Source organism: Lycorma delicatula, chromosome 1, assembly GCF_047948215.1.
Source record: "Lycorma delicatula isolate Av1 chromosome 1, ASM4794821v1, whole genome shotgun sequence".
Taxonomy (NCBI): Eukaryota; Metazoa; Arthropoda; class Insecta; order Hemiptera; family Fulgoridae; genus Lycorma; species Lycorma delicatula.
This window is the reverse complement of record NC_134455.1, coordinates 80894875-80921716: the sequence shown is the minus strand read 5'-3', so window position 1 is coordinate 80921716 and position 26842 is coordinate 80894875. Positions and strand designations below refer to the sequence as shown.

The 26842-nt window shown below is 36.9% G+C and overlaps 1 protein-coding gene across 2 annotated transcripts in view; it reads right to left on the bottom strand.

Moving 5' to 3' along the window:
* Polr1B (RNA polymerase I subunit Rpl135) overlaps positions 1-26842 on the bottom strand; it is a 176013-nt gene that overhangs the window by 28060 nt on the left and 121111 nt on the right. For both annotated transcript variants that reach the window (XM_075356937.1, XM_075356931.1), the window contains exons 14-16: positions 25656-25832; positions 22166-22267; positions 7043-7155 (exon numbers count right to left, since the gene is read on the bottom strand). In XM_075356937.1, coding sequence (XP_075213052.1) covers positions 7043-7155; positions 22166-22267; positions 25656-25832 — 392 coding nt within the window. The remainder of the gene's footprint in view (positions 1-7042; positions 7156-22165; positions 22268-25655; positions 25833-26842) is intronic.

Here is a 26842-nt window from a genome sequence, read left to right as displayed (position 1 = left end):
ACAGCTGAACATAAGCTTTTACACTGCCCATTCTGGGCATCTGAGAGAAGTCAAGCTGCTATTGAGGGCCTCAGGCCTAAGGATGTAATCGCATATATGTTGAAATTGGAGTTCAACTGAAGAAGTGTGGATAAGTTTGTATTCACAGTTCTTGATGGGAAGGACATTGAGGGTAGAATAAGAGATTATTAGATTAGGGTGTGGTGGACAGCCTCACCTGTGAGGGCTGGCATGCCAGGTGTGACAGTTTTGATGACTGAGTGGGGACTCTGGGATAAAGTACGAGGGAATTGAATAAACTGAGACCTGGCTGAGGTGGGAGTTTGGGAACAATGTAGTTGGACCTGGATCCCTTCCCTGGTGATTAGAGCCTGGCAATGCAATAGACCAAGACCTGGTAACTGAAGGGGGCTTGGGAACGATGTAATCAGACCTGGTTACCCCCTTCTGAGGATTTGAGGGAGGCACAAAGATCCAATCGGGGGAGGGGCTGAACTGCCATGCCGGATTTACAACCGATGAGTGGGGAGGCTCCCTTTATGTTTAAGGTCACCCACCTGAGTGAAGTTTTACTTGATTGTATGTCCGGCCCAGGGGAGTAGGGAAAAAATGAAGAACACATGCATATTTTTTAAATATTCAAATAATTTAGTAAGATTTTAACTTTGCTAATAAAATTTAATATTATATGAATTATAAGCCACCAAAACACAGTAACTCGATAAGTATAAAAAACTTAGAAAAAATCCAAGACCAGTGTAAAAAGTGCCTACTCGGATAAGGGGAAGACTAGAAAGTAAGATAAAAAACTAATCCTAGTTAAAAACCAAAATATTAAAAAGCTAAAACTTAACAACTAATAACATAAAATACCACTAAAAAACTTAAAAATAATATCACTAAAAAATACATAAAACTACTATCACAGATAAAAAACTTAAAAATAAATAAAAACAACTATGTATATGTATAAAAATATAAATGAAATAAATATAACAAACTTCAAGAGGAGAGTAAAAGGCTCCTTCTTGGATAACAAAAGAAAATATACATTTAAAATCAAACACATAAAGTAAAAAAAAAAACAAAAAAACACCACTATTACAAGGTATGTAAAATATTAATACATCTAAGATATAAAAAGACCCAGGCCAAAACTTCCTTATCACTGCCCAGGATTTGATGAATGTTCCTGGGCAATTTAAATTTAGAAAGTAAAAGGAACTATCGCAATTAAGAAATGCTATAAACAGGAAGTGCAAACTGGCAAAAGAAGAGTGGATTAAAGAAAAGTGTTCAGAAGTGGAAAGAGAAATGAACATTGGTAAAATAGACGGAGCATACAGGAAAGTTAAGGAAAATTTTGGGGTTCATAAATTAAAATCTAATAATGTGTTAAACAAAGATGGTACACCGATATATAATACGAAAGGTAAAGTCGATAGATGGGTGGAATATATTGAAGAGTTATACTCAGGAAACGAATTAGAAATGGTGTTATAGAGGAAGAAGAGGAAGTTGAGGAGCATGAAATGGGAGAAACAATACTGAGATCTGAATTTAAGAGAGCATTAAAAGATTTAAATGGCAGAAAGGCTCCTGGAATAGACGGAATACCTGTAGAATTACTGCGCAGTGCAGGTGAGGAAGCGACTGATAGATTATACAAACTGGTGTGTAATATATATGAAAAAGGGGAATTTCCATCAGACTTCAAAAAAAGTGTTATAGTCATGATACCAAAGAAAGCAGGGGCAGATAAATTGAAGAATACAGAACAATTAGTTTAACTAGTCATGCATCAAAAATCTTAACTAGAATTCTATACAGAAGAATTGAGAGGAGAGTGGAAGAAGTGGTTTCAGGAAAAGTATAGGGACAAGGGAAGCAATTTTAGGCCTCAGATTACTAGTAGAAGGAAGATTAAAGAAAAACAAACCAACATACTTGGAGTTTATAGACCTAGAAAAGGCACCCAATAACGTAGACTGGAATAAAATGTTCAGCATTTTAAAAAAATTAGGGTTCAAATACAGAGATTGAAGAACAATTGTTAACATGTACAGGATCCAAACAGCAACAGTAATAATTTAAGAACATAAGAAAGAAGCAGTAATAAGAAAGGGAGTCTGACAAGGATGTTTCCTATCTCCGTTACTTTTTAATCTTTACATGGAACTAGCAGTTAATGATGTTAAAGAACAATTTAGATTCGGAGTAACAGTTCAAGGTGAAAAGTTAAAGATGCTACGGATTTGCTGATGATGTAGTAATTCTGGCCGAGAGTAAAAAGGATTTAGAAGAAACAATGAATGGCATAGATGAAGTCCTACGCAAGAACTATCGCATGAAAATAAACAAGAACAAAACAAAAGTAATGAAATGTAGTAGAAATAACAAAGATGGACCACTGAATGTGAAAATAGGAGGAGAAAAGATTATGGAGGTAGAAGAATTTTGATTCTCCATGGAGGATACGAACAGAGATACATTGGAAAAACAGGAGGTATGTCTACGTTTAAAAGCTGTAATAAACACTAGATATGTACACCCATAGGTGCAATGGATCGTGGATGGTCCTCATATCTTTGTAAATTAGGATTTGGAAGAACTGCTAAAAGCCAGGTGATTCGGTTGCCCTTTAAGACAGGCAAAGTAAGATGCTGAAAGTTGGTCATGTCTATCCCAAAGTGATGATTCACTGTACTCAACACGTGTGCTAGTGACAGGGCTTGATCTAAAAGCCCCTGTAGAAAGACGGACAGAAGCGTGAAATACAGCATCTAACAACTTCAGCGTGGTATTACGCACTAAAGAGGTGATATAACCGTAATCTGAATGGAAACGAACTAAGGAATAATTTATACATGACATTATAATTTTTACATACATGACCTATTGGCTCCCCAATTGGTGTTGCTAAGAACTCGTAGTATATCTAGCAATTTGGAACATATTGTTTTTAGTTCTTTGATGTGTTTGACCCGCTAAGGCGGTTATCAAAAATCAAACCTAAAAACTGATATCAGGACTGATAATAATTTGTTCTCTGTTGAGAAAAATTTGTGGAGTAGATGGGTCCTACAAGTGAAGAAAGACCACAAATTATGGTTTCTCAGGTGGAAATCTGAACCCGGTCACCTTGGACCAAGCTTCAAGGCGAGATATTGTGTTCTGTAGTAGTCTCTTTGCTGTGGCTGTTGAATGGGACGTAATATATAGGGCAAAATCATCAGCAAAACACAAACATGAAACAGGTGGGTATATACAATCAGTAATACCATTGATGGCTATAGCGAACAAGGTGGTACTCAATACACCATTGAGGGACTCCATTCTCCAAAGTGACGCTACCCGACAGAGAATCTCCAACACAAACACAAAGATTTTTTATCATTTAACAAACCTCTAATAAAAGCTAGCATGTTGCTCTTTACTCCCCTTCTTTGAGGATATTTAGGATACCACGTTGCCAGGCTATCGAAAGCCCTCCTGATATCAAAGAAGATAGCGACAAGATGATGGTGTAGCAGAAAGCGTTTTGAATAGCTGTTTCCAATGACACTAGATGGTCAATGGATGATTGTCCTTGTCAGACACCACACTGCTCTGGAGATAAAAGGCCATTTCTCTTAAAGTACCATGTAAGCCTGCGGTTCACCATGCTCTCCATTATTTTGCTTAAGATGCTTGTCAAGGAGATAGGGCGGTAGCTTGAAGGGCTTTCTTTGTCTTTACCTGGCTTAAGCACTGGTATGACAATGGCTTCTGACCAGACTGAAGGGAAAACTTGTGAGAATAAACCATTATAAATACATAACAGGTGTTGTAGCACTAAATTTGGAAGATGCGAGATCATACTGAGATGAATGTTGTCAGGTCTAGGGTGGGTGTCATGTGAGTTTTTAGTGTGTGTGACAACTTATTGAATTAAAATGGAGCGTTAAATTCACTGACCGAATCACTAATGTTGAACGGTAGTACTTCAGTCTGTATTTTGTACCTCTGAAATTCTATATTGTGTGATGAGGTGAGAGACACCGAATGGAAAGAATCTGCCAAGTTACTCGCCATTGCAGAAGGTGATGTAAGGGGTTCTCCTTCATGAATAAGTTCAAGAATGGATTGTTTTGGTGATCGTTCTGGTACTAGTATTCCAAAAAAAAATAAACCGTGAAACAATGGTTTTTATTATCAAAATCCTTCAAATTGTGATGATATATAACCAGCATATATATTACACAATGTATTATCCAAAATAAAGTTTTAACTAACAAAATAACTAACACGAAAAAAGATGTTAATTTGAATAAAATTATTTAAAACTGTGAACTTTTGAAATGATAAACTGAGTATATAACTTTATAAATGCTTTTTATTTCCTTCAGTAAAATTTTAAAGTCAAGTTATTAAAAAACTGTATTTTTAAATACAGTTGGCTACCTTCTGTACCCAAACTTACCTGTGATTTGAGACAGGAAGAAAATATCTTGACAGTTGTTGGGTCTTTTCCAATAACAGACTAAATTTCTAAAACTACACCAATAATGAAAACATGCCTAGTTAAAAACAGTCTTCAATGTGAGGTGTCTTTCACTCCTTCATTGTTGTAAATCAATTTTAATCCTGCTCTTCTGTAACAGTTTTTTTTTAATAAAACTGTGTATAGTGTGGTGCAGTAAGCAACACACTAACAAAACATTGATTCCCTTTTATTGAATCTGTGTGGTAATATAATAACACTAATCTTTTTTGCAAATAAAGTTATTCATATATATGCAAATAATAGCATTCATCGATTCTTGAAGTGCATGCGTATTGGAATGTGCAATTAATTATATATATCTTTTTTTCTGATAAACAACCTACACACACGCAAAAAAATATTTTTTTTGCATATATTGTTATTTTTTAATTGTTAACAAATATGCCTAAGAAAAATAAGACCTTAATTACACAAAATCTATACTGAGGATGACCTTGTTCTACAACCTCACCCCCTTGGCCATTTAAGTTGAAAATTCATTGGCATCAATATATATAAAAGTAATCTGACCAAGTTTGGTCAAAATCAGTCCAGTAGTTCTGGAGCTATAAGGTGATTTAGAGGGCGACAACAAACACACACATATAAACATTTGGAAAATTTCCATCCAGTTTTTGGATTTATTTGTTTCTTAGGTGTCAAAATGTGAAGATCTGGTGAAAACCGCATATGCCCAATTTGGACTGATTACAATACCTTCCCTTTTAAAGTTATAGCTCTGCTGTAGTGCTAGAAGGGAAAGTAAAAAATAATGTTAATGAAATAAAGGAGATAAATGGAATTAAATACAACATTAAAAAATATAAATAAATGATTAAATAAAGCTGCTGATTGTACAGTTAAAAACTTTCATGAAAAATTTTCAGGATTCCCACTAAAAAATCACTTACATTTCAAATAATAATAGATATTGTTGGAATTGCTGGAAAAGATAGAAAATTTTAATGGATTTGAAAGACTGATGTAAATTCTTAAAGAATTTTCCAGCCATCATAGTATTTGTATTTGGAACTGAAATTTTGGTCCCACAAGTACCAGTGATTAAACTGACCACTCCTGTAGAGCGCATGCATACTGAGTTAGAGCTAAATACAAATAAGTTTGCTCTGGTGCCCAGAGGACATCGTTCCAGACTCACTACGTAGAGCCATTCACCCATCGGCATGATAGTTCCCACCTTGTGTTTCGATTGCGTTTCGTAAGATGTCGCAACACCACCGAGTGTAAATGTAAGAGAAAATAGTGTAGGATGTTGTTGTGCAGTTGTGTAAGGGTATATGTTGTAATTTGTGTAATGTTCTTGGTGTAGTATATGTGTATAGTTTTAAGTGTTCTGCAGCTCAGTGTGTAATGGGAAGAAGAGCTGTAGAGGTTAGGCCCGTGGAGACGCCAATCCCCAAATTTTTAAAGAATAAGACTCCCTTTAGGTGGCTGGTGTAGCTGTGAGGCTTAGCGTATCAGGTACCGAGTCAACCAGGCAATCGAGTTTGAGACCCAGCCAGACTGAGTTACTTTTTTACACTTTAAATATTATTCATTTATTTAATTCTATCGCTCACTTGACGTCACAACATAGCAGACAACTACAACAGTTGTTTGTCAGTGTTACCAACCTTCAAAATATTAACTAAATTAAATACTAGATAATATTTAAAGTGTTAAAAATAATTTGGTTGGCAACCTTGTGGAATTTCAAATTTTCCAGTCCAAGAGGATGAGGGAAAGGGGGATTTCCACAAGGAAAAAGGGAAATTCCAAGATGGCAGACTGCAACACTAGCATCCCTTGTGGTGGCAGGGGGTACTATTCATGCAGTTTGTCAACTTAGCCACTAGTTTAGAGCATTTTTTGGGGTGAGGTGCGATTTTGCAAAAATCTTTTTTTTTGCATATATTTTTATTTTTTAATTGTTAACAAATATGCCTAAAATAAGTGACCTTAATTAGGTGAAATTTCGATGTACTGTGGGTGACCTTGCTCTATAGCTTGACCTTTTATGTTGAAAATTTTAAGTTACGGTGACCCACTTGACCTTTTAAGTTGAAAATTTAATGGCATCAGTGCCTCATATATAGAAATAAACTGACTTGGTACGCTCAAAATCGGTCCAGTAGTTCTGGAGATAAGGTGATTTAGAGGCCAACACTGAACACACACAAACATACTTACGTACATTAACAACCGTAAAATTTCCATCTGGTTTTTGGGTTCTTTAGGTATAAAAATATCAAGATCTGATGAAAACTGCATATGCTCAAATTGGACCGATTATGATACTTTCCTTTGTAGAGCTAAAGCGCTATCTGGACGGGGAAGTAATAATAATAATAATAATAATAAAAATACACAACATAAACTATTAGTCACTAATAAAATGTTTGAGTAATGAGGTTCACCAGTCAGTAATTTAAAAAAAATATTTTCCATTGCTAATAAATAACTACAACGTATACAATACATAACGGATTAATAATCCAAAAATATAAGCTAATATACCAATAGTAAGGCATTTTCTCAGTTAATTTAGCTCCAGGAAATGGTAAACCATCAGATCCAAGATGTTCTTTTAATTCTGGTTTTTCTGGATCCAAACAAAAATATGATGTGGGCTGTAAAAAAAAAAAAAAAAAAAAAAAAATTGATAACAAAATAAAAAATATTTAATATAATACTTATAATTATATTGATAATTAATACAGATGAATATTATCTACATAAAATAATTATCTAAAATTTGTCATAAAAAACTGGTAGCTCTAACATAAGCCATTCCTCAGGATTAAATTAATAATAATTAATAAATTAAATTTTTTTTTGAGGTGGGAGGTGGAAATGCATTTACGCACGGAGTGTCAGGCTCCCACTGATGGTATTATCCAATCACTATCAGCAGACTACCGACTAAAACCACTCCTCTTTCTATCAGGACTCGACCCGGAACCGTTTAACACATTACTTCCGGTCGAGTCCTCCTATACTAGCCTGATTAGGTGCTACCTAATTTTCAGGACTATCCAGGTCAACCTTTTTGGCCCTGAGAATGTTGTCGACGAATCGGGCTACACTTTCCCAGCTGCTCAGGTCACGGAGCATCATTGCAACCACGTTGTGGGTACTCAGTGCTCCGTGATCCGCCTCTAGTGTCCCTCGATCTGCCGCCCACCGAGCACATTTGAAAAAGGTGTGCTCAGCGTCGTCCCGTACACCGGGGTACGGCGCTTTCACTATGACATGGAGGTAAGCGCGGAAGTACCCGTGACCCGTTAAAAATTGGGTCATGTAGTACTCCACTTCTCCATGCCGTCGCTCCGTCCACGGTCTGACCAGAGGGATAAGCCTTACGGTCCATCGTCCTCTGGTCTCGTGGTCCCAGGTCTCTTGCCATGCGAGGAACGTGCGAGTGCGTTCCTTGTTGGCAATGGTTACCCGGTCTTCCCCTGCCCGTCGCCTCCTGTAGATCACCTGGCACTGCCTTGCTAAAGTAGCAATGGGTATGACGTCGGCGACCACAAGTACTGCAGGCTCGGAGACCGTCCAATACGCGGAAGCGACTCGCAAGGCTGCGGTGCATTGCACCTGCGCGAGCCGTTTCCGGTTTCTCGCAACTCTTAATGCCTGGGCCCACACTTCTGACCCGTATAACAGGATGGAATGCACCGTAGACATCAGCAATCGCAGTCTGCTGGCCTTCGGTCCGTCGACATTCACCATAAGCCGGCTGAGAGCAGTTACGGCTCTCGCAGCTTTGTCGATGGCTGTACGAAGCTGCTCAGAAAAGCTGAGTTTCCGGTCAATCATCATACCGAGGTACTTTGCGGCCGGCTTGGTTTCGACAACCTCTACCCCGACCCGCAGGGAGAGAAGGGTGTCGATACGCATCTTCGTGATAACTACGATCTCCGTTTTGCTGAGGGCTAGAGACAATCCATAATCATCCAGCCAGGCACCGACTCTGTGCATGGCTCGACTGAGCCTCAGTTGGGCGCGCTCCACGTCGCGGTCTGCGATAAGTAGCACAACGTCGTCAGCGTACCCAACCAAGACAGATTCTTCTGGCGTCTCCAGCCTCAGCAAGCCATTGTAGACGGCGTTCCAAAGGTCGGGGCCGAGAATCGACCCCTGCGCCGCCCCTGATGTGATCGTAGTCCTACGCCAGCCTGCTGCGGTCTCGTAAATGAGACCGCGGTTCCTCAGGTATGCGTCTACCATTCTGAGAAGGTATTGAGGCACATGGAACGAATGCTCCAGGGCCCGAATCATATCGCTCCACCGCGCGGAGTTGAACGCGTTTTTTACGTCCAACGTAACGAGAAGGACCACACGTCACGAAAAATGATTGTGGTCCTCTGCTCGCCGCACTGCCTCAACAACTTCCTGAATTGCGTCTAGGGTCGACCGACCCTGCCGGAAACCGTACTGGTTAGGTGACAGGCCACCTGCCTGATTCATCGCCGTAACCAGTCTTTTCTATAACAGCTTTTCCAATACCTTCCCAGCTGTGTCGAGCATACACAATGGGCGGTAAATACCATCGGGACCAGGGACTTTTTTGCCTTTCAGCGACCGTAGAACTCCTTCCAGTTCCTCCATCGAGAAGAGCGGGAAGTCACCCATGTCGCTGAAGTCCCGCTCGGCACGGACCGAGTGGGCCGGGAACAACATCTTAACGACGTGTTCCGCTTTAGCCTCGTCTAGTGGAGCTGGTGACCGCGAGACGCCCAATCGCCGAGTTATTATCTTGTAACCTAGCCCCCAAGGGTCTGCATCCACGGTCTCCGTCAGTTCTTTCTAGCAGCGTGCCTTGCTCACGTTGATGGCTCGACGGAGCCGCTTCTTTGCCGTCTTATACTCGGCTGACCTGGCGCGTCTATGCGATTCCTCGCACGTTAAGCCACCCGTCTTAGTCAAAGACACTCTCGGCGCAACCCCGCAATCTCCGGTGTAATAATAATAATGCCCTGAGGTAGGTAATCCCCACGTCCGGAACACAACATCTACGTTCACGTCCAGGGCGGTAACTGCTGTACTCATGTACAATACATGCAGCTGGCTAACGGGGTTCCGAGTGTTGTTCTCGGATATGCTATTGTTCGGCTGAATTACAGCTACAGGCCGAGTTTAAGGACTGGATTTCGCGGCCACCTGCAGGTACGACTTTAAAGATTAAGGACATGGATTGATACCACCATTAGAGCTGGCGATGTGGCGGTCACGGTCGAAGTTATTTGCAAGTGTAACGGAGGCCTTTCGCCGTTCACATGCCCTCCGCGATGGCAAGCATGTAGTTAAGGTGCCCATGTTTTTCGGGACATGGGAGCCCTGAAAACCTCGGTGTGTAAGGGCCTGGAGTCAGTGCAGTGACTGCGCATCCGCTCTCTGCCAAGATATATGCCGGTTCCACCGGAGTACCAGAACGGACCTCCAGAGTTGGTAGCCCTGGAGTGAGGGTGTACCCCGGCGGCTAGCCTTACTACAGAAGGGATCAAAGATCATGCAAACTGATAAAAGACCAAACGTGGCAGAGGATTCACGTAAACACCCTCGTTTAGAACCGGCTGTTTCGCCTGAGGCAAAACGGAGAAAGAGCGCGGAGTTCTCGTCTCAACTTCAAGAAAATTGAAGTTGAGACTAGAAAAAGTTTACAAAAAGCTTTATTCAAGAATAGTAATGCTCCAAAACCTAAATACTTGGTCATTACAAAGGAGCAATTTCTCGAGAGTGAGTCCTTTTCTCATTGCTCGGGAAATAACTAAATGTGCTGGAGGCACTGTGAAGGAAATAAGAAATATCTTTACTGGACTTCATGTGGAGACTGTGAATGATGCACAGTCTCAGAAGATCCTAGGGCTCCAAAAGATAGAGATTTTGTTGTACGCGTCGATCCCCACGACACGCTCAACACTTCAAGGAGTGTTGTGGTCTGTTGGGATCTTCTTAACTGCACGGAGCAGGAAATTTTCGAAGAATTAGCACCGCAAGGAGTTCTAGAGTGTCGGAGGTTGAACATGCGTTGAACATGAGAAGGAATGGCGTAGTCCTATCTTCGGCAACTCATGTTCTTACTTTTAACCGGCCAACTTTGCCGGAGAAGATAAGAGCGGGCATACATCGATTAGACGTGCGAGCATTTGTCCCGCAGCCAATGCGATGCTTTAAGTGCCAACGCTTTGGCCATACCGCTGTTAGGTGTGAGAGACCGCAAATATGCGTGTGCGGTGATGAAGTACATGAAGGAGAGCCATGTAAGGAGCCTCCTACTTGTATTAATTGCAAAGGACAGCATTCTTGTAGATCTAGGAACTGTCCTGTCTACAAAGACGAGGTAGCTGTGCAGGAAGTAAAAACCCTGCAAAAGGTCAGCTACTTCGAAGCAAAGAAGATTGTAAATGCCCACAGACCTAGAGCAACAACAACTTATGCTCAGGCTGCGGCTGCTGTTCGTTCCTGCTCCGGTTGCTGTTGATGAGAATGTGATCATTAACAAACTTGCGCCCACTTTGGCTGGCTTAATTGAAAGGATCATTGAAAATAAAATGAAGCCTTTCAGAAGAAAAGAAGCAGTTAAGCCAAAGATAACTGTACAACCTCCTGAAGATAAATCTTTGAAACAGAAAGTTGCTCCCATTCAGAAGAAAACGGACGTTAAACCAGAAGTTCAAGTCCGTCTTAGAGAGATTTTAGTTCATGAGAAGAAAGTGACTGGTTTCAAGTGGCAAGTGTCCCCCCTTCCACAGGCGGTGACTGGTGCGATCCCCGTGTCCGGGGCCGGCCAGGTTGCCGCCTCTCAATCGGTGCCGATCCATGTCCGTCGTCGTCGGCGGCTTCGGTGGTCTCCGATTCGGAGACGGAAAGCTATAAGGGCGACGACGTTCTCCGCGAACACGAGGCTGTTCGCAGCATGTTGAAGAAAAGAAAAACGACTGGCCGAAAGGAAAACCAACGTCATAATTTAATTAAAAATCAGCGAGTCGATAGTACAATGGAACATCAATGGATGTTATTCAAACATCCATGAGCTCCAACGCTTGGTACTTGATGTAGACCCGATTTGTATATGTCTACAAGAAACACATTTCAGCCGAAATGAAAATTTTAAATTAAAAGGATACGATATATTTCGGCGAGATCAACCGCCAAATGTACGAGTTAGAGGTGGAGTAGCCATATTAACAACGACCAGAGCTACCGCCGAAGTTGTTGATCTAAATACAAACCTGCAAGCGGTCGCCATTAGAATGAAGCGTCCGCTTCAGGTCACTGTTTGCAGCATATACTTGCTGAATTTTGATTGGAAGGAGGATGACATAGCACGATTAATTTCTGAGCTTTCCCCACTTATTTTACTGGTGGGTGACTTTAATGCTCTTAATTCTCTTTGGGGTTCGGATCGAGTAGATCCCCACAGAAGAGAATTGGAAATGTTCCTGATGAATTCTGAACATATTCTTTTAAATGATGGGTCAGGAACCTTTTTTAATGCCAGAGATGGATCGACATCCTGTATAGATCTAGCACTCATAAGCGGATCGATAGCACCGAGTTACACCTTCCATGTTTTAGATGATTTGCATGGAAGCGATCATTTCCCGGTGCAAATTGTAACTGATGTTACAAGAAAAATATACCCCATCTCTAAAAGATGGTTATTTGATAAGGCAGATTGGACGAGCTTCACGGCTAAGACGATACTCCCAGAAACAACTGGAGTTATCGAAGCCGATGTCGACGCTATAACTAATGCGATACTTGAGTCGGCATCGACATTCATTCCCAAAACATCTGGGAAACTTACGAAGAAACCCGTTCCATCGTGGAACGATGAAATAAGTGAAGTTATAAAAAGAAAGAAAAGGGCATATAACGCTTTTAAGAAACGTCCAACCACAGAGAATCTTATTGCCTTTAAGAAATACAGGGCATATGCAAAACGTCTCATGATAGATTCGAAAAAACGATCCTGGCAGCAATACGTGTCATCCATCGACAGAACCACTAATGCATCAAACGTTTGGAGGAAAGTGAAGGCGATTTGTGGCCGTAAAAACTTTGCTCCCATAACTAACCTTCAAGATGAAGACGAAATTAAAGATACTCCAAATGAAATCGCAGAGTTATTATCCAATCAGTTATTATCCAATTCGAGAAGGCCAGCAAAACGGCTAACTACGAGGAAGATTTTCGGACGAAAAAAGAACTTGAAGGTCTACTAAATTTCCGAACTGAGTATAATTATTAATATAATGCACCATTTAAAATGGAGGAATTCGTGAAAACGTTGGAGAAAGCAGGCAAGACAGCTACTGATCTGGATGAAATCCATTATAATATGATCAGGCAGCTGAATACCACTGCAAAACGCAGATTATTAGAATTGTATAATCAAATATGGCGGGATGGAATGTACCCGCAGCAGTGGAAAAAAGCACATGTTGTTCCAGTACCGAAGAAAAATAAAAATCTAACAGATCCCAATAGCTATCATCCTATTTCTTTGACGTGCGCTATGGGAAAAATACTCGAAAAAATGATTAATAATCGACTCGTTAGGGTTTTAGAAAAAGAAAACCTGATATCACCATATCAAGCAGGTTTTCGGCAATACCATTCTACCACAGATCAAATGATCAACTTAGAGAATATTATATACAACAGCTTTATCACAAAGAAGCATTGTGTTGGAGTCTTCTTTGATCTGCAGAAGGCTTTTGATATGACCTGGCGACATGGAGTAATGCTCCAGATACATGAGTGGGGCATTCGTGGCAATCTGCCAGTTTACTCAGCAACTATATGAATGACTATACTTTCCGAGTACGCGTCAACAATGAATATTCATCTGTAAGAATATTGGAAAATGGCATACCACAAGGTTCGCTGTTGAGCGGTACCTTGTTTATGATCACCATTAATAAATTGATATTACCCATTCCAGTAGAAATCAGCAGAAGGGTCTATGTTGATGATTTGACAATTGTGTATGCCAGCAACAAGACTGCTATGGTGAAATACAAATTGCAATGGGCGATTAACGCTCTAAATGAAGTTGCAAGGAATAATGGATTCCAATTTTCACCAGAAAAAACGTGCTGTGTACACTTCTGTAGGAAGAGAATTCCTCACCAAAGTCTTACGTTGACAATTGGCAATAATCCAATACAATATAAGGATAATGTAAGATTTTTAGGACTGTATTGGATAAATCCCTTACGTGGGGATTACATATACAGGACTTGAGTGATAGATGCAAAAAAGTCCTAAACATTATCAAATGTTTATCGAACATTAATTGGGGCTCAGATAAAGAGATATTATTGAGATTGTATAAAGCATTGGTTCAATCTAAACTAGACTACGGATGTATCGTATATTCATCCACTAGGAAGTCGCATTTAAAAATGTTAGACGTAGTTCATAATAGCTGAATAAAATATGCAACAGGCGCTTTCCGCACAAGTCCGGCGACTAGCCTAATGTCCGAAGCCGAAATAATGCCACTACATTATAGAAGAGAGATCCTTTTGTTAAGATATGCAGCAAACGTATGGGCTTTTCCTGCTCATATAAATAACAAACTCTTTACGAATCATCCTATGAACATCGTGGTACCTATTCCAGACCAGCCGGAATTAGGTACCACGAATTAAGAAGAAAATACGAAATTGCTATTCCTGAAACACTAGCAATTTCCACAAGAAAAATACCACCATGACTCTTGCCAGCGATAAATACAAGGTTGGATCTCTCTCAGGGAGAAATAAAAAAGAAGCCAGCAGTGTTCATCCAACAGGAATTTTTAGAACCGTCAGTGACTATGAAGAGCATATCAGAATTCATACTGACGGCTCTAAAACTGAACATGGTGTTGGATGCTTCGTATACGTAAATGGAGAAGCCCACTTTTGGAAACTGCCAGATATGGCCAGTGTCTACATGGCAGAACTTACTGCCATTCAGCAAGCTCTTCGCTACACTGAACACTATTGCGAAGAGAGAGTGCTAATATGTTCTGATTCTTTAAGTGCACTTGTTGCAATTCGGAACAAGAACATTAAGGATGTCCTAATTGCAAACATCCTGTCCATTTTATACGTTCTAATTCAATGAGGACAGCGATGCATATTTGTATGGACTCCAGGGCATGCTGGTATTACAGGTAATGAAAGCGCAGATGAAGCTACCAGAAAGGCAACAGTCTGCGATGATTTGGATGCATTTCCTGTAAGAGTGGCAGATGTTAAAAACTGTCTAACTAACATGGTAAGAAACAAGTGGAGTACTGTTTGGAGGAATTTAAATACAAAATTAAACTCAGTAAAAACTTCTCCATATAAATGGAAAAGCGACGTGAAGTTGACTCGCCGTGAACTAGTAGCTGTGACCAGACTTAGAATCGGTCACACGCGATTAACAAATTCATATTTGTTAACCAGCGAAGAGAGACCAATGTGCAGTGTTTGTAATAAAACACTTACAATTAAGCATCTAATAGAAGAGTGTACCGTATATGAGGACCTCAGAAAAAGGTTCCTGCTGAGAAATGATATTACTGCTGATTTAGCTAATGGAAATGAAAGAAAAATAGTTGCATATTTACACGCCAGTGGACTCCTTAAAAGTCTATAAAAATGAAAATTTAAAGCTGTGATAAAGAATCTCTAATAGGAATTTTTTTTTATATGTATGGGAGTCTCGAAGCGTGGCACGTATAGTGACGGGAGGTAGCGCTCTTGCCTAGGCCACCCTGGCTCATCTGCATTCAAGAGCAGTGAGTCGGGGTGTGTCCAATGATGGCATGGGGGGACCCTCAAGGATGGACTGAGGGTGCAAGGATATGGGTAAGCGCAATGGATGCCTGTAGCCTGTTTATAGGGGGAGTCAACTGCCACAGCATCCTGGCGCGACTGATATACTGCTCAAGGACGGTTCTGGTCGCCCCGAGGGTGCTAAACTAATAAATAATCGAGACAGGTAGAAGAAGAAGATAATGGTATTGATAACTTGTATTTTTTTATTTTCATGTTCATGTTCTTTGAGAACTTTATCTCAAATTTTAAGATCGGGGCCCTTTACACCTCGTAAGTGTTGTGTTTGTCTTCTGTTGTAGTTTGTGCTTTTAAATAAAATGTAAGGGCCTTTACACCCTTACATATGACGACCCTGACGGTGATAGTAATTTCTTTTAAAGATTGTGACGAGGGCTAATGACCTTAGCAGTCGATGCCAGCAAAAAAAAAAAATGTAGCTACAGAGAGCTATAGTGTGAGCAACTTAAAACCAAACTGCTACAGACTGAACACAATTGTGATATGTAAAATTTTATGAATGAAATCAAAACATACATTAAATTCTGTATTTACATTAGCAAAATTTTATATAATAATATATTTTTATAAAAGATGTTCAAAGCGAGCATCCTGCACAACGATGTACTTTCATATCAAGTGATAATATAGAGAGTCACCTGATGCAAAACACTGTTGCCAATGCCATATATATCTTCTTGAATGTTTGCCTTCAGTTCATCAAAAGTGTGGGGATTTCATCATAAATTTTGTCCTTCAAATATCCACAAAGGAAATGGATTGCAAAATGTGAGGAATGTGGAGACCACTGCCCTGTGCTGACAGTTCATTCTTCTATTACAGCCGTACGAATGTGTGCTAGTGTACTGTTTGATTTGTGAATGTTGGAAGAACACGACCTATTAACTGATTATAGTATTCTCTAAAAACTGTATGGTACACTTTTCTATCGAGTCAAAAACCACTGGTCCCACTATACAATTAACAGAAACAGCACACCATAAACCGATTTTCTCATTGTGAAGTGAGTGCTTAAACATCTGTGAAAATGTTCAAACATCCAATACATGATGTGACACAAATTAACATTCCCAGATAAATGAAACCATGCCTTGTCTGACATGAAGTACAGCATCCGTTTATCCATTCATCAAGAATGTTTTTGAGAAGCCAGTCACAGTAATTAAGATGTTTCAGTCTGTCTGTTCTCTTAAACCATTGCACCATATGATTACAAATTTAAATCGTAAAGAAACTTATTGCAAGATGTGTATTTTACACTGCTTTGTTGTGATAACTTATGAATAGATTTATAGGAATGTCAGAAATTCATGGCCTCTGGAATCCTGACAAAAGGTTAATTATTTTGTCCTGCATTTAAAACAGACCCCATTGCATACCAATTTTTAACTAAATGTTTTATGTCACTCTTTCCTGGAATATTGGCATTTGGAAATTTTATATGAATATTTAACGCGTTTCTTGAAAGGATCCAGTGTATAAACTTTCATTATAGCAGACCCCCTGCCCTTGTGACTGAATATTTTAGAAACAAAACTATGAAGAATGATACACAGGATTGAAAAATTAACAGTTTAAGATTGACACAACAGATGAGAGTAGTAATAAAAAAATTAATAGCAGGGTTAATAAAAGCAGTAACAGTAGCAGTGTTAAGGTGACACTTGAATAACTGCACTTCAAGCTGCCTTGGTTCGGTTTTAGATGCTCAGCAGGTATTTTCAAATTGCTACGTAAAGAAAACTTCTACACTAATAAAATTTGCTGTATAGACATTATAATGCTAGTTTTATATATATATATACACTTGTATAACAATAAAAAGAAAAAAATATACTAATAGTAAATAAAACTAGAAAGAAATATAATAGACAGACTTCTAATAAAATTTTCTATTCAGTATTTACAGGCATGATTGAAATAATAAGTTTAGTATAGAGTTGTAGACCTACACACACATTTTTTTATGAGATAGTGTGTAGGATGGAGGGAGAAAGGGAGTGAGAGAGAATATCTATCTATCGTGGCATGAGTATATTTTAAATATACCTCTGAACTTCTAAAGTCGGTGTTGAGATTATATAATAAAATACAGCAAAAGGAGAATATGTTAGTACAGTTTACAAAATCAATTATTTTTCCATTCAAAAAGATGATGTAACCTCAGTAAACAGTTGCACAGGCGTAATGTTCAAGGTTGCAATCGCTAAACTCTTTACAGGGATATCATTAGGTAGATTGGAAATTGGGTGCTTAGTTTGGAGTATTAGATAATAATTATCAAGCAGACTCTAGAAAGGGCTTTTTTCACAACAGATAATATTTCTAATTTGTTCAGTGTAATTAATTTGAGTTTAAATGTTAAAGATGAAATACTAAAAACATTTCATGGACTTTAAATCAGTATTTGACCATACAGATCAGCATATACTTCCAGTCTTCTAATAAAATTTTCTATTCAGTATTTACAGGCATGATTGAAATAATAAGTTTAGTATAGAGTTGTAGACCTACACACACATTTTTTTATGAGATAGTGTGTAGGATGGAGGGAGAAAGGGAGTGAGAGAGAATATCTATCTATCGTGGCATGAGTATATTTTAAATATACCTCTGAACTTCTAAAGTCGGTGTTGAGATTATATAATAAAATACAGCAAAAGGAGAATATGTTAGTACAGTTTACAAAATCAATTATTTTTCCATTCAAAAAGATGATGTAACCTCAGTAAACAGTTGCACAGGCGTAATGTTCAAGGTTGCAATCGCTAAACTCTTTACAGGGATATCATTAGGTAGATTGGAAATTGAGTGCTTAGTTTGGAGTATTAGATAATAATTATCAAGCAGACTCTAGAAAGGGCTTTTTTCACAACAGATAATATTTCTAATTTGTTCAGTGTAATTAATTTGAGTTTAAATGTTAAAGATGAAATACTAAAAACATTTCATGGACTTTAAATCAGTATTTGACCATACAGATCAGCATATACTTTCATATAAATTATATTCACTGGGCTTAAGCAGTAAAAGTGAAAGTTCTGAAAGGTTTTTGTAATAGCACTAAGTCTTTTGTCTGGTGTAATAAGGGGTAGAGAGGGGTCTGAAACACTTAATAGCCTCAAACAAGAGTGCCTATTCTTAAGATAGCTATTCCATTATTCATCCAACCTGATAGATCCCCTCAGGCTATATCATGAATTAAATATTTTCTTTCATTTTTATTATTTTTGTTGGATTATTAAATATTATTAATATTATATATATATATATATATATAAATATTATTTTAGTTTATTCATTTAGTACCTCTAAGTCAAATTTTTTAATTTATAACAATTGTTTATTTTTTCAATAAATTCATTATTACTCTTTGTTTTGTTGACGCTAGACTTAAAAATAAGCAGGGTTCAAAGATTATTTTTGTATAAAAATGACATTCTTACCGATAAAAAATTTAATACTAGACTATTTTAATTAATTTCTTGCCAATACAGAGTTCCCCAAAGTTTTGAATATGATCTTCCCTGACTATTTTCAAATTTTTCCTGACTAAAATAACCATGATATAGATGGAAATCTAACAATATTTTACCAATGTTCAAAATAGCGCATAATTCATTATGATTTTTCAACATGGAAATTCAAAAACTGGTGATATTTTCCAATATCAGCTATTCAGAATTAATCTTAATATAATTTTTTTTTTTTTTTTTTGTCTTCAGTCATTTGACTGGTTTGATGCAGCTCTCCAAGATTCCCTATCTAGTGCTAGTCGTTTCATTTCAGTATACCCTCTACATCCTACATCCCCAACAATTTGTTTTACATACTCCAAACGTGGCCTGCCTACACAATTTTTCCCTTCTACCTGTCCTTCCAATATTAAAGCGACTATTCCAGGATGCCTTAGTATGTGGCCTATAAGTCTGTCTCTTCTTTTAACTATATTTTTCCAAATGCTACTTTCTTCATCTATTTGCCGCAATACCTCTTCATTTGTCACTTTATCCACCCATCTGATTTTTAACATTCTCCTATAGCACCACATTTCAAAAGCTTCTAATCTTTTCTTCTCAGATACTCCGATTGTCCAAGTTTCACTTCTATATAAAGCGACACTCCAAACATACACTTTCAAAAATCTTTTCCTGACATTTAAATTCATTTTTGATGTAAACAAATTATATTTCTTACTGAAGGCTCGTTTAGCTTGTGCTATTCGGCATTTTATATCGCTCCTGCTTCGTCCATCTTTAGTAATTTTACTTCCCAAATAACAAAATTCTTCTACCTCCATAATCGTTTCTCCTCCTATTTTCACATTCAGTGGTCCATCTTTGTTATTTCTACTACATTTCATTACTTTTGTTTTGTTCTTGTTTATTTTCATGCGATAGTTTTTGCGTAGGACTTCATCTATGCCGTTCATTGTTTCTTCTAAATCCTTTTTACTCTCGGCTAGAATTACTATATCATCAACAAATCGTAGCATCTTTATCTTTTCACCTTGTACTGTTACTCCGAATCTAAATTGTTCTTTAACATCATTAACTGCTAGTTCCATGTAAAGATTAAAAAGTAACGGCGATAGGGAACATCCTTGTCGGACTCCCTTTCTTATTAGGGCTTCTTTCTTATGTTCTTCAATTGTTATTGTTGCTGTTTGGTTCCTGTACATGTTAGCAATTGTTCTTCTATCTCTGTATTTGAACCCTAATTTTTTTAAAATGCTGAACATTTTATTCCAGTCTACGTTATCGAAAGCCTTTTCTAGGTCTATAAACGCCAAGTATGTTGGTTTGTTTTTCTTTAATCTTCCTTCTACTATTAATCTGAGGCCTAAAATTGCTTCCCTTGTCCCTATACTTTTCCTGAAACCAAATTGGTCTTCTCCTAACACTTCTTCCACTCTCCTCTCAATTCTTCTGTATAAAATTCTAGTTAAGATTTTTGATGCATGACTAGTTAAACTAATTGTTCTGTATTCTTCACATTTATCTGCCCCTGTTTTCTTTGGTATCATAACTATAACACTTTTTTTGAAGTCTGATGGAAATTCCCCTTTTTCATAAATATTACACACCAGTTTGTATAATCTATCAATCGCTTCCTCACCTGCACTGCGCAGTAATTCTACAGGTATTCCGTCTATTCCAGGAGCCTTTCTGCCATTTAAATCTTTTAATGCTCTCTTAAATTCAGATCTCAGTATTGTTTCTCCCATTTCATCCTCCTCAACCTTAATGTAATATGAAAATATATTTCACAACAGAAGTATTTTAAACCATATTCATGAAAATAATTGGAGATGGAGAATACAAGAGTCTTAAAATATTTCTCAGTAAAACTGTTTTTAAATACTCATAACTAGTCTGTTCTAAAATACTCAATTTGACTCAAAAATTATTCAAAAACTTTGACTACTCACATATCCGTAACATACGTATACGTTACCAGCATGAATACTTACTTATTCATTGTATAAATTGTTAGATACACATTTGAAATTTGCAGCACTGCTTAAAACAATTCATTGAATCCAACTGACTTCATTTCAATGGGATCTGACAAGATCTTTATCTAATTTGAATAAGATTTGATTGGATTTAATTGGTTGCCCAGTGAAGAAATTTGTTGAATGCAGTAGAATGTTAATGAAAAATCACTGAATATGATTTGACTACAACACTGTCCAATCAGATTTCAATAAAATTTGACTGGATTCAATGGTTTTTTATCCAGGGAGTGGAACTCTTAATTTGTAGCTGTCAAGCTAGCAATATATATATATATATATATATATATATATATATACAATTATTAATTGAAAAATTGGTTTTTGATGTTCAATAATGACTGAAAAATTCAAATTCGTGCACAAAGCTCAATCTCAAGTATACACTTTACTACTGAACATTTCAAACTTCAATCGGATGTATAATTTAAGAAAAGAGTTTCTACAAAACTTCCTTTATTTTTTTTCTATTGATTGAAGCATCTTTAGTAAGGAAAATACATAAGTAGTCATTATGTTTTAGTAATTTTTCTGCTCAAATAAAATTTTTCAAATTTTCCCTGATATTTTACAAACTTCAATAGATTTCTCTCACTTAGAGTGATTTTTCAAAACCTTCCCTGACTAAATCAAAATTTTCTGACTTTCAAGGCCTGGGGGAAAATTACAATAGCAAAATTATTGTTTTAATTTTCCAACTGAAAGATGTTTTGTACTGCTGCCTATTGATCTCAGCGAATAGAGTTATGTTCACAATGTCCCAATAGAAATAAAAGATCCTAATCTTGTGATTAATTCTATCTATAAAAAGATTTTATCTCATGGCTGTTTAATAAGGAAGAATGAGAAAAGTAGACTACACCCAGGAAAGTTCAATGAAAAAACCTCTTAGTTACTTACTTAATTGGTAGGATAAATCTTGGGTTAAATAGTTTTTCTTTTGTTTTTTTTTTGGGTGGGAGTAGATTGTCTGCAAGTCCTTTATATGCCAATTCCATCACCAGGAAATATATACCAAACTCCTGCTCTCACAGCATTAAAAACTATAGACCTGTGTTTTTATGTAATGATAACTTTCAAAAACTGAATATTTTACTGCTGTAATTATTATTTTCTGACTCTAGGCCTAATGTAATTGACCAGTAGTTCATGTTTTCAAGATCATCCCAACAAAATTTTATATCATGTTATCAAATTAATTAAAATGGGAACTATTAATGACTGCATTATAATACTTTGAACAGAAATGGAAATATAAACAAAATTAATTTAACAAACCTCTTTCAATTCAATAAATTCAGATTTAAGTATAGACCCATGAGCAAATCCTCTCTCTAATGATGCTTTATTGATAATCATTGCATCTTCCATATCATAACCCTGAAAAATAAATTTCTGATATTAACAATTAGTTCTTAATATATAATACCAATAAATTTATCAACAATTATCCTGTAAGGAAATATTTGCATACTATTCATGTAAATGTTATTTATGAAATGTGTATCTATATAAAATAATAAATACATGTTTAAAGTAAAATAATAATAATACATGCTCCATAGTACAACTTTTATAGAAAGAATCAGAAATAGTTTGTAGTGTAATTTCATCATATGTTAAAAGCGATTCTCAATCTACAAGGCACCAACACCAAGATGTAAGGTTATGTAAGAGCAGCCTGTTTGAACATTTATTTTTTACACCTAATGTCTGCGTAAGCAAATAATTAACATCACTCTCATTCTATAAATTCAAAGGACAAAATATTTTTAGAACCAAAATATCCTACCACCATTGATTTAGATTTTACTGTAAACAATTTAATGGCAGTAAAAAACTGCTTTTACACCATCTGGATGATATTATCTTGGTTTTAGAGTCAATATATTAATATTAAATATCATCAGTAGCAACTTTGCCCAAAAAACTTAAGATGTGGAATATATAGTTTAATCATTCATATGACATTACATCTGGTCGGCCTCCATGGTGCGAATGGTAGTGTCTCGGCCTTTCATCTGGAGGTTCTGGGTTTGAATCCCAGACAGGTATGACATTTTCATACACTTCGAAATTACAATTTCATCATATCATTACTACTCAATTGTGAAAAATGGATGATACAAACTTCTCCGAAGTCATGTGCTACAAATATTTTAATGAATTTCCACCATTACTAGCTACGTATTTCATAAATCAAAAGTACCAGCTATTTCAATACTCATAAGCATTTAGAGAGATCTAAAAGACTTATATACAGAGTGATCGTAAAATAATGCAAATTAAAATTTTCTCCTTTGTAGGAATGACAGTTAAATTTGTAAAAGATATTTTAATTAGGGTAATTTTTTGTGTGACAGAGTAGCGTATGGTAGCACTGCTAGATCACACCTCCAAGCAACAGTGAGCATGGCACCAAGCAGTTTGTTTAGTCTGAGCAGCAATATCTTTTCGCAAGATCAATGCATCTTTATTGTTGAGTTACTGCAAATTAAAATCGTATGTTAAGTGTCAAGATTTTTTAAATACTTTTCCAGATGCTAATGTACCAAACAAATCAATTATATGTTGTTTATTTAATTGTTTTTAGGATACAGATAGTGTGCATGACCGTAAGCATACTGGCCGTCCAAGCGTTTTAACTGACGACAATCTGCAGATGATAAATGAAACACTTCTTCGTTCACCAAAAAAGTCGCTTCGAAAACTTTCTAACCAGAAGGCTATTAAAGTTCTAAAATTACATTCGTACTGGATTAATGCAAGTCATCAGCTCCAAGAACTTGATAAGGAGAAAGGAGTGCAGTATTGGTGGTTTAGAAGTTTCATTCGAAAAGACATATCTGTTTCTATAAAAGATTTTTTTCAGCGATGAAGTTTGGTTTCATCTTAGTGGATATGTTATTAACAGTCAAAATTACAGAATATGGTCTTCAGAGAACTGAAATATGAACAGCTATTACATTTGCAAAAAATTGGGGTGTTGTGTGGTGTATCTCGTCGAATTGTTGGCCTACCTTTTTTTGGAGACCATCATAGCTGAACAGTATCAAGAAATAATCATGCAGTTTGTAGCTTTACTATATGCAGATGAATGTGATTGCTGGCTATAACAAGACACAGCAACTGCATGTATGGCAAGCAATGCAAATAATTTTTCATGGTCTATGGCCTCCATGTTCACTGGACAAATACTTACAATTTTTATTTGTGGGGCTTTTTGAAAGATAATGTGTACTCAAACAACCCGCACACACTTGATAAATTTAAACAAAATGCTGAGGACTGTATATCAAATATCACTACTGCTATACTGAAAAAGGTTGCATACAATGTAAGAATGCATTGGAATGTAAGGATGCATGCATTGGAAATCATGGTGGACATTTCCAGGACTTATTTTAAATTTGTAAATAATACTTTTGTAAATGTTATTATTATTTTGTAAATTAATAAAAGGGCTTTCTAAAAAAATTTGTTGTCATGTTGTCGTTTGGGTTGTGTGACTTTATGATCACCCTTATAACCTTTTATTGCAGCACCAATTAATGTCTTGCAGTAATTAAATTGTACTTAATGAATAAAAATAATATCTTGTAAGTACAAAACACTAACTTAAATTACATTAAAAAATGATAAGGTAATGAAGTAGAAAATTAATTTCCTCAAATAAGGTTATTTAAGTTCTCGTTGTTGTGAAGTTTTGCTGATCTGGAATAATCAATGGGAATCTCATCAAGTCTGGATTATTACATTTTATTCTAATGGAAAAAATGATGGGTGTATCTAATGTTATTTGTAGAAAAATAATTTCATTGTTATGATCTGTCATGACAACTATCAATTTTAAACCAAAATGGGTAATGCATTAGCTGAAATATTTTAATAACTGATGCTGAATCCATGAAGTTGGCAATAGCTTTTTATATAACTTGGTAATATTAAGCTTATTATTTTATTGTTCATAACCAATTTGTATTAATAATTATGAGGGTAAATCAAATATAACAGGATTTTATTTATTTATTGAAAAATAAAAGACAAATATAATTTATTTTTCTACATAGTTTCCTGCTTTAGAAACACATTTTTCCCAGTGAGAAAGAAGGTTTTTTATTGCAGCATTGTAGAATGGTTGCATCAAGAGCGAATTGCGCACGAATTCCTCCATGCCCTGATCATTTTCAAATCACTGCCTCGCTAGAACTTCTTTAAGCAGCCCAAACAAATGAAAATAGCAGGGCTATAGGTCTGGGCTGTAGAGAGGATGATCAAGTTGAGTCCATTGCATTTCTTCTAGTTTTTGAGACCATTAGAGCTGCAGTATGGGGGCCTGGCACTGTCTTGGAGGATGGCCTCTTGAATTGGTTGGTCTGGTCTTTTGTGGTGATAGCAGTCCTCAGCTCATTCAACAGCTCACAGTAGTAAGCAGCATTGATTATGCGTCGCTCACACAAAAAATCAATGAGGAAAATGCCTTGCCAGCTGACAGTTGGCTTTCACTGGGGCTGCCTCCCCTTTCCTTTGCCACTCCATACTAACTTGTTTCAACTGGGGAGTGTAGAGGTGAACCCACGATTATCGCAGGTGATGATCCGACTCAAAAATGCATCACTTTCTTTTGAAAATCTTGCTGTAAGCCTCTGACAAATCTCCAAACCTCACAACTTGTGATCTGCGGTCAAAGGCAAGGGGCCCATCTGACACACAATTTATGGAACAAAAATAACACAATTTAGGAACGATTCAATAATAAGTCACTTACAGTATATGATACAACAGCAACAATGGCATTGACACCCATAGCATAATTATCCATTTCTAGTTTATCGTAATGGACTGGCCTGAAAAGTGGTGATGCTGGTGTCTGTAATCTGTATAGTTTAGTTTCAGCTTGTACATGCCATGTGTGACAAGGTGTACCCATAGACTGCTTACCCATCTGAAAAAAAAAATAGAAAACTTATTCTATCTAGCAAATGCTTCTTTTTGTTTACAAGAATCTTTTGTTTGGTGTTGAAATCCTGATATGCTTTTACATGGGAATTTAAAAAGATAAGGTAATTGAAATAATAGACCAAAAACCAGATCCTTGCCAAGAATTGAACAGTAGCAGTGAATGTAATTAACAATATATTTGTGAGGAACATTTTAGGACGTTACTCCCAAGTCAGTCAAAATACCAAGTGATAATGTATATATGTACAAGTGTTCAATGAAAAACTTTGATTTTATTAATCATGTTAGCACTATTTTGCAGAGGCTGATAAACATGCTTACATCAAATTGTCAAATTTTGTAAATCAGCTTCACAGATTTTTCTTAAAAAAGCTTTTTTAGGCTTTTAAACAACAATGAGTTGAACACAAGGTTTTGGGTAACAACATGTTTTAAGGTCAGCAGAGTATCAGTAAAAAATTATGTGCAGCCAACTTGTACTTTGTACCAAAAAATGGGAAAAACTCATCCATGCCAAACAATCTATAATAAGCTGAGTGACATAGCGGATTGGTTATGAAAGTTATCAAAAACTTGTAACAGAAAACTTGAACATGTATCACAATGATGTAAAATTTGCTCCTTGATCAAGATCAGCAGTATAGGCTTTAAAAGATGGCAAAAAATAATCCAAATTTGATCACCATGTTTATGATGATTAATGAAACTTGGTTTTATAAACTAAATAAAACCTGGTTTATGATTATAACCTGTAGAATAAACAATAATCAACAAGATCAAAGAGGGCATAGTAGTGCAATATGTGCGCTAGTAGTGTATCAACATCCACTTTTTTTTAAAGAGGTGGAGGAACCCTATTCACAGGCACCTGGGCAATGTCGGGCTCGCTAACAGGTTCTGCAAGATGTTACTAAATACATAGGTGTTCCTGTGCACTACTGACTAAACCTCCACCTCTGGATACCCACACTTCCTGGTACAGCTGGTGTGCAT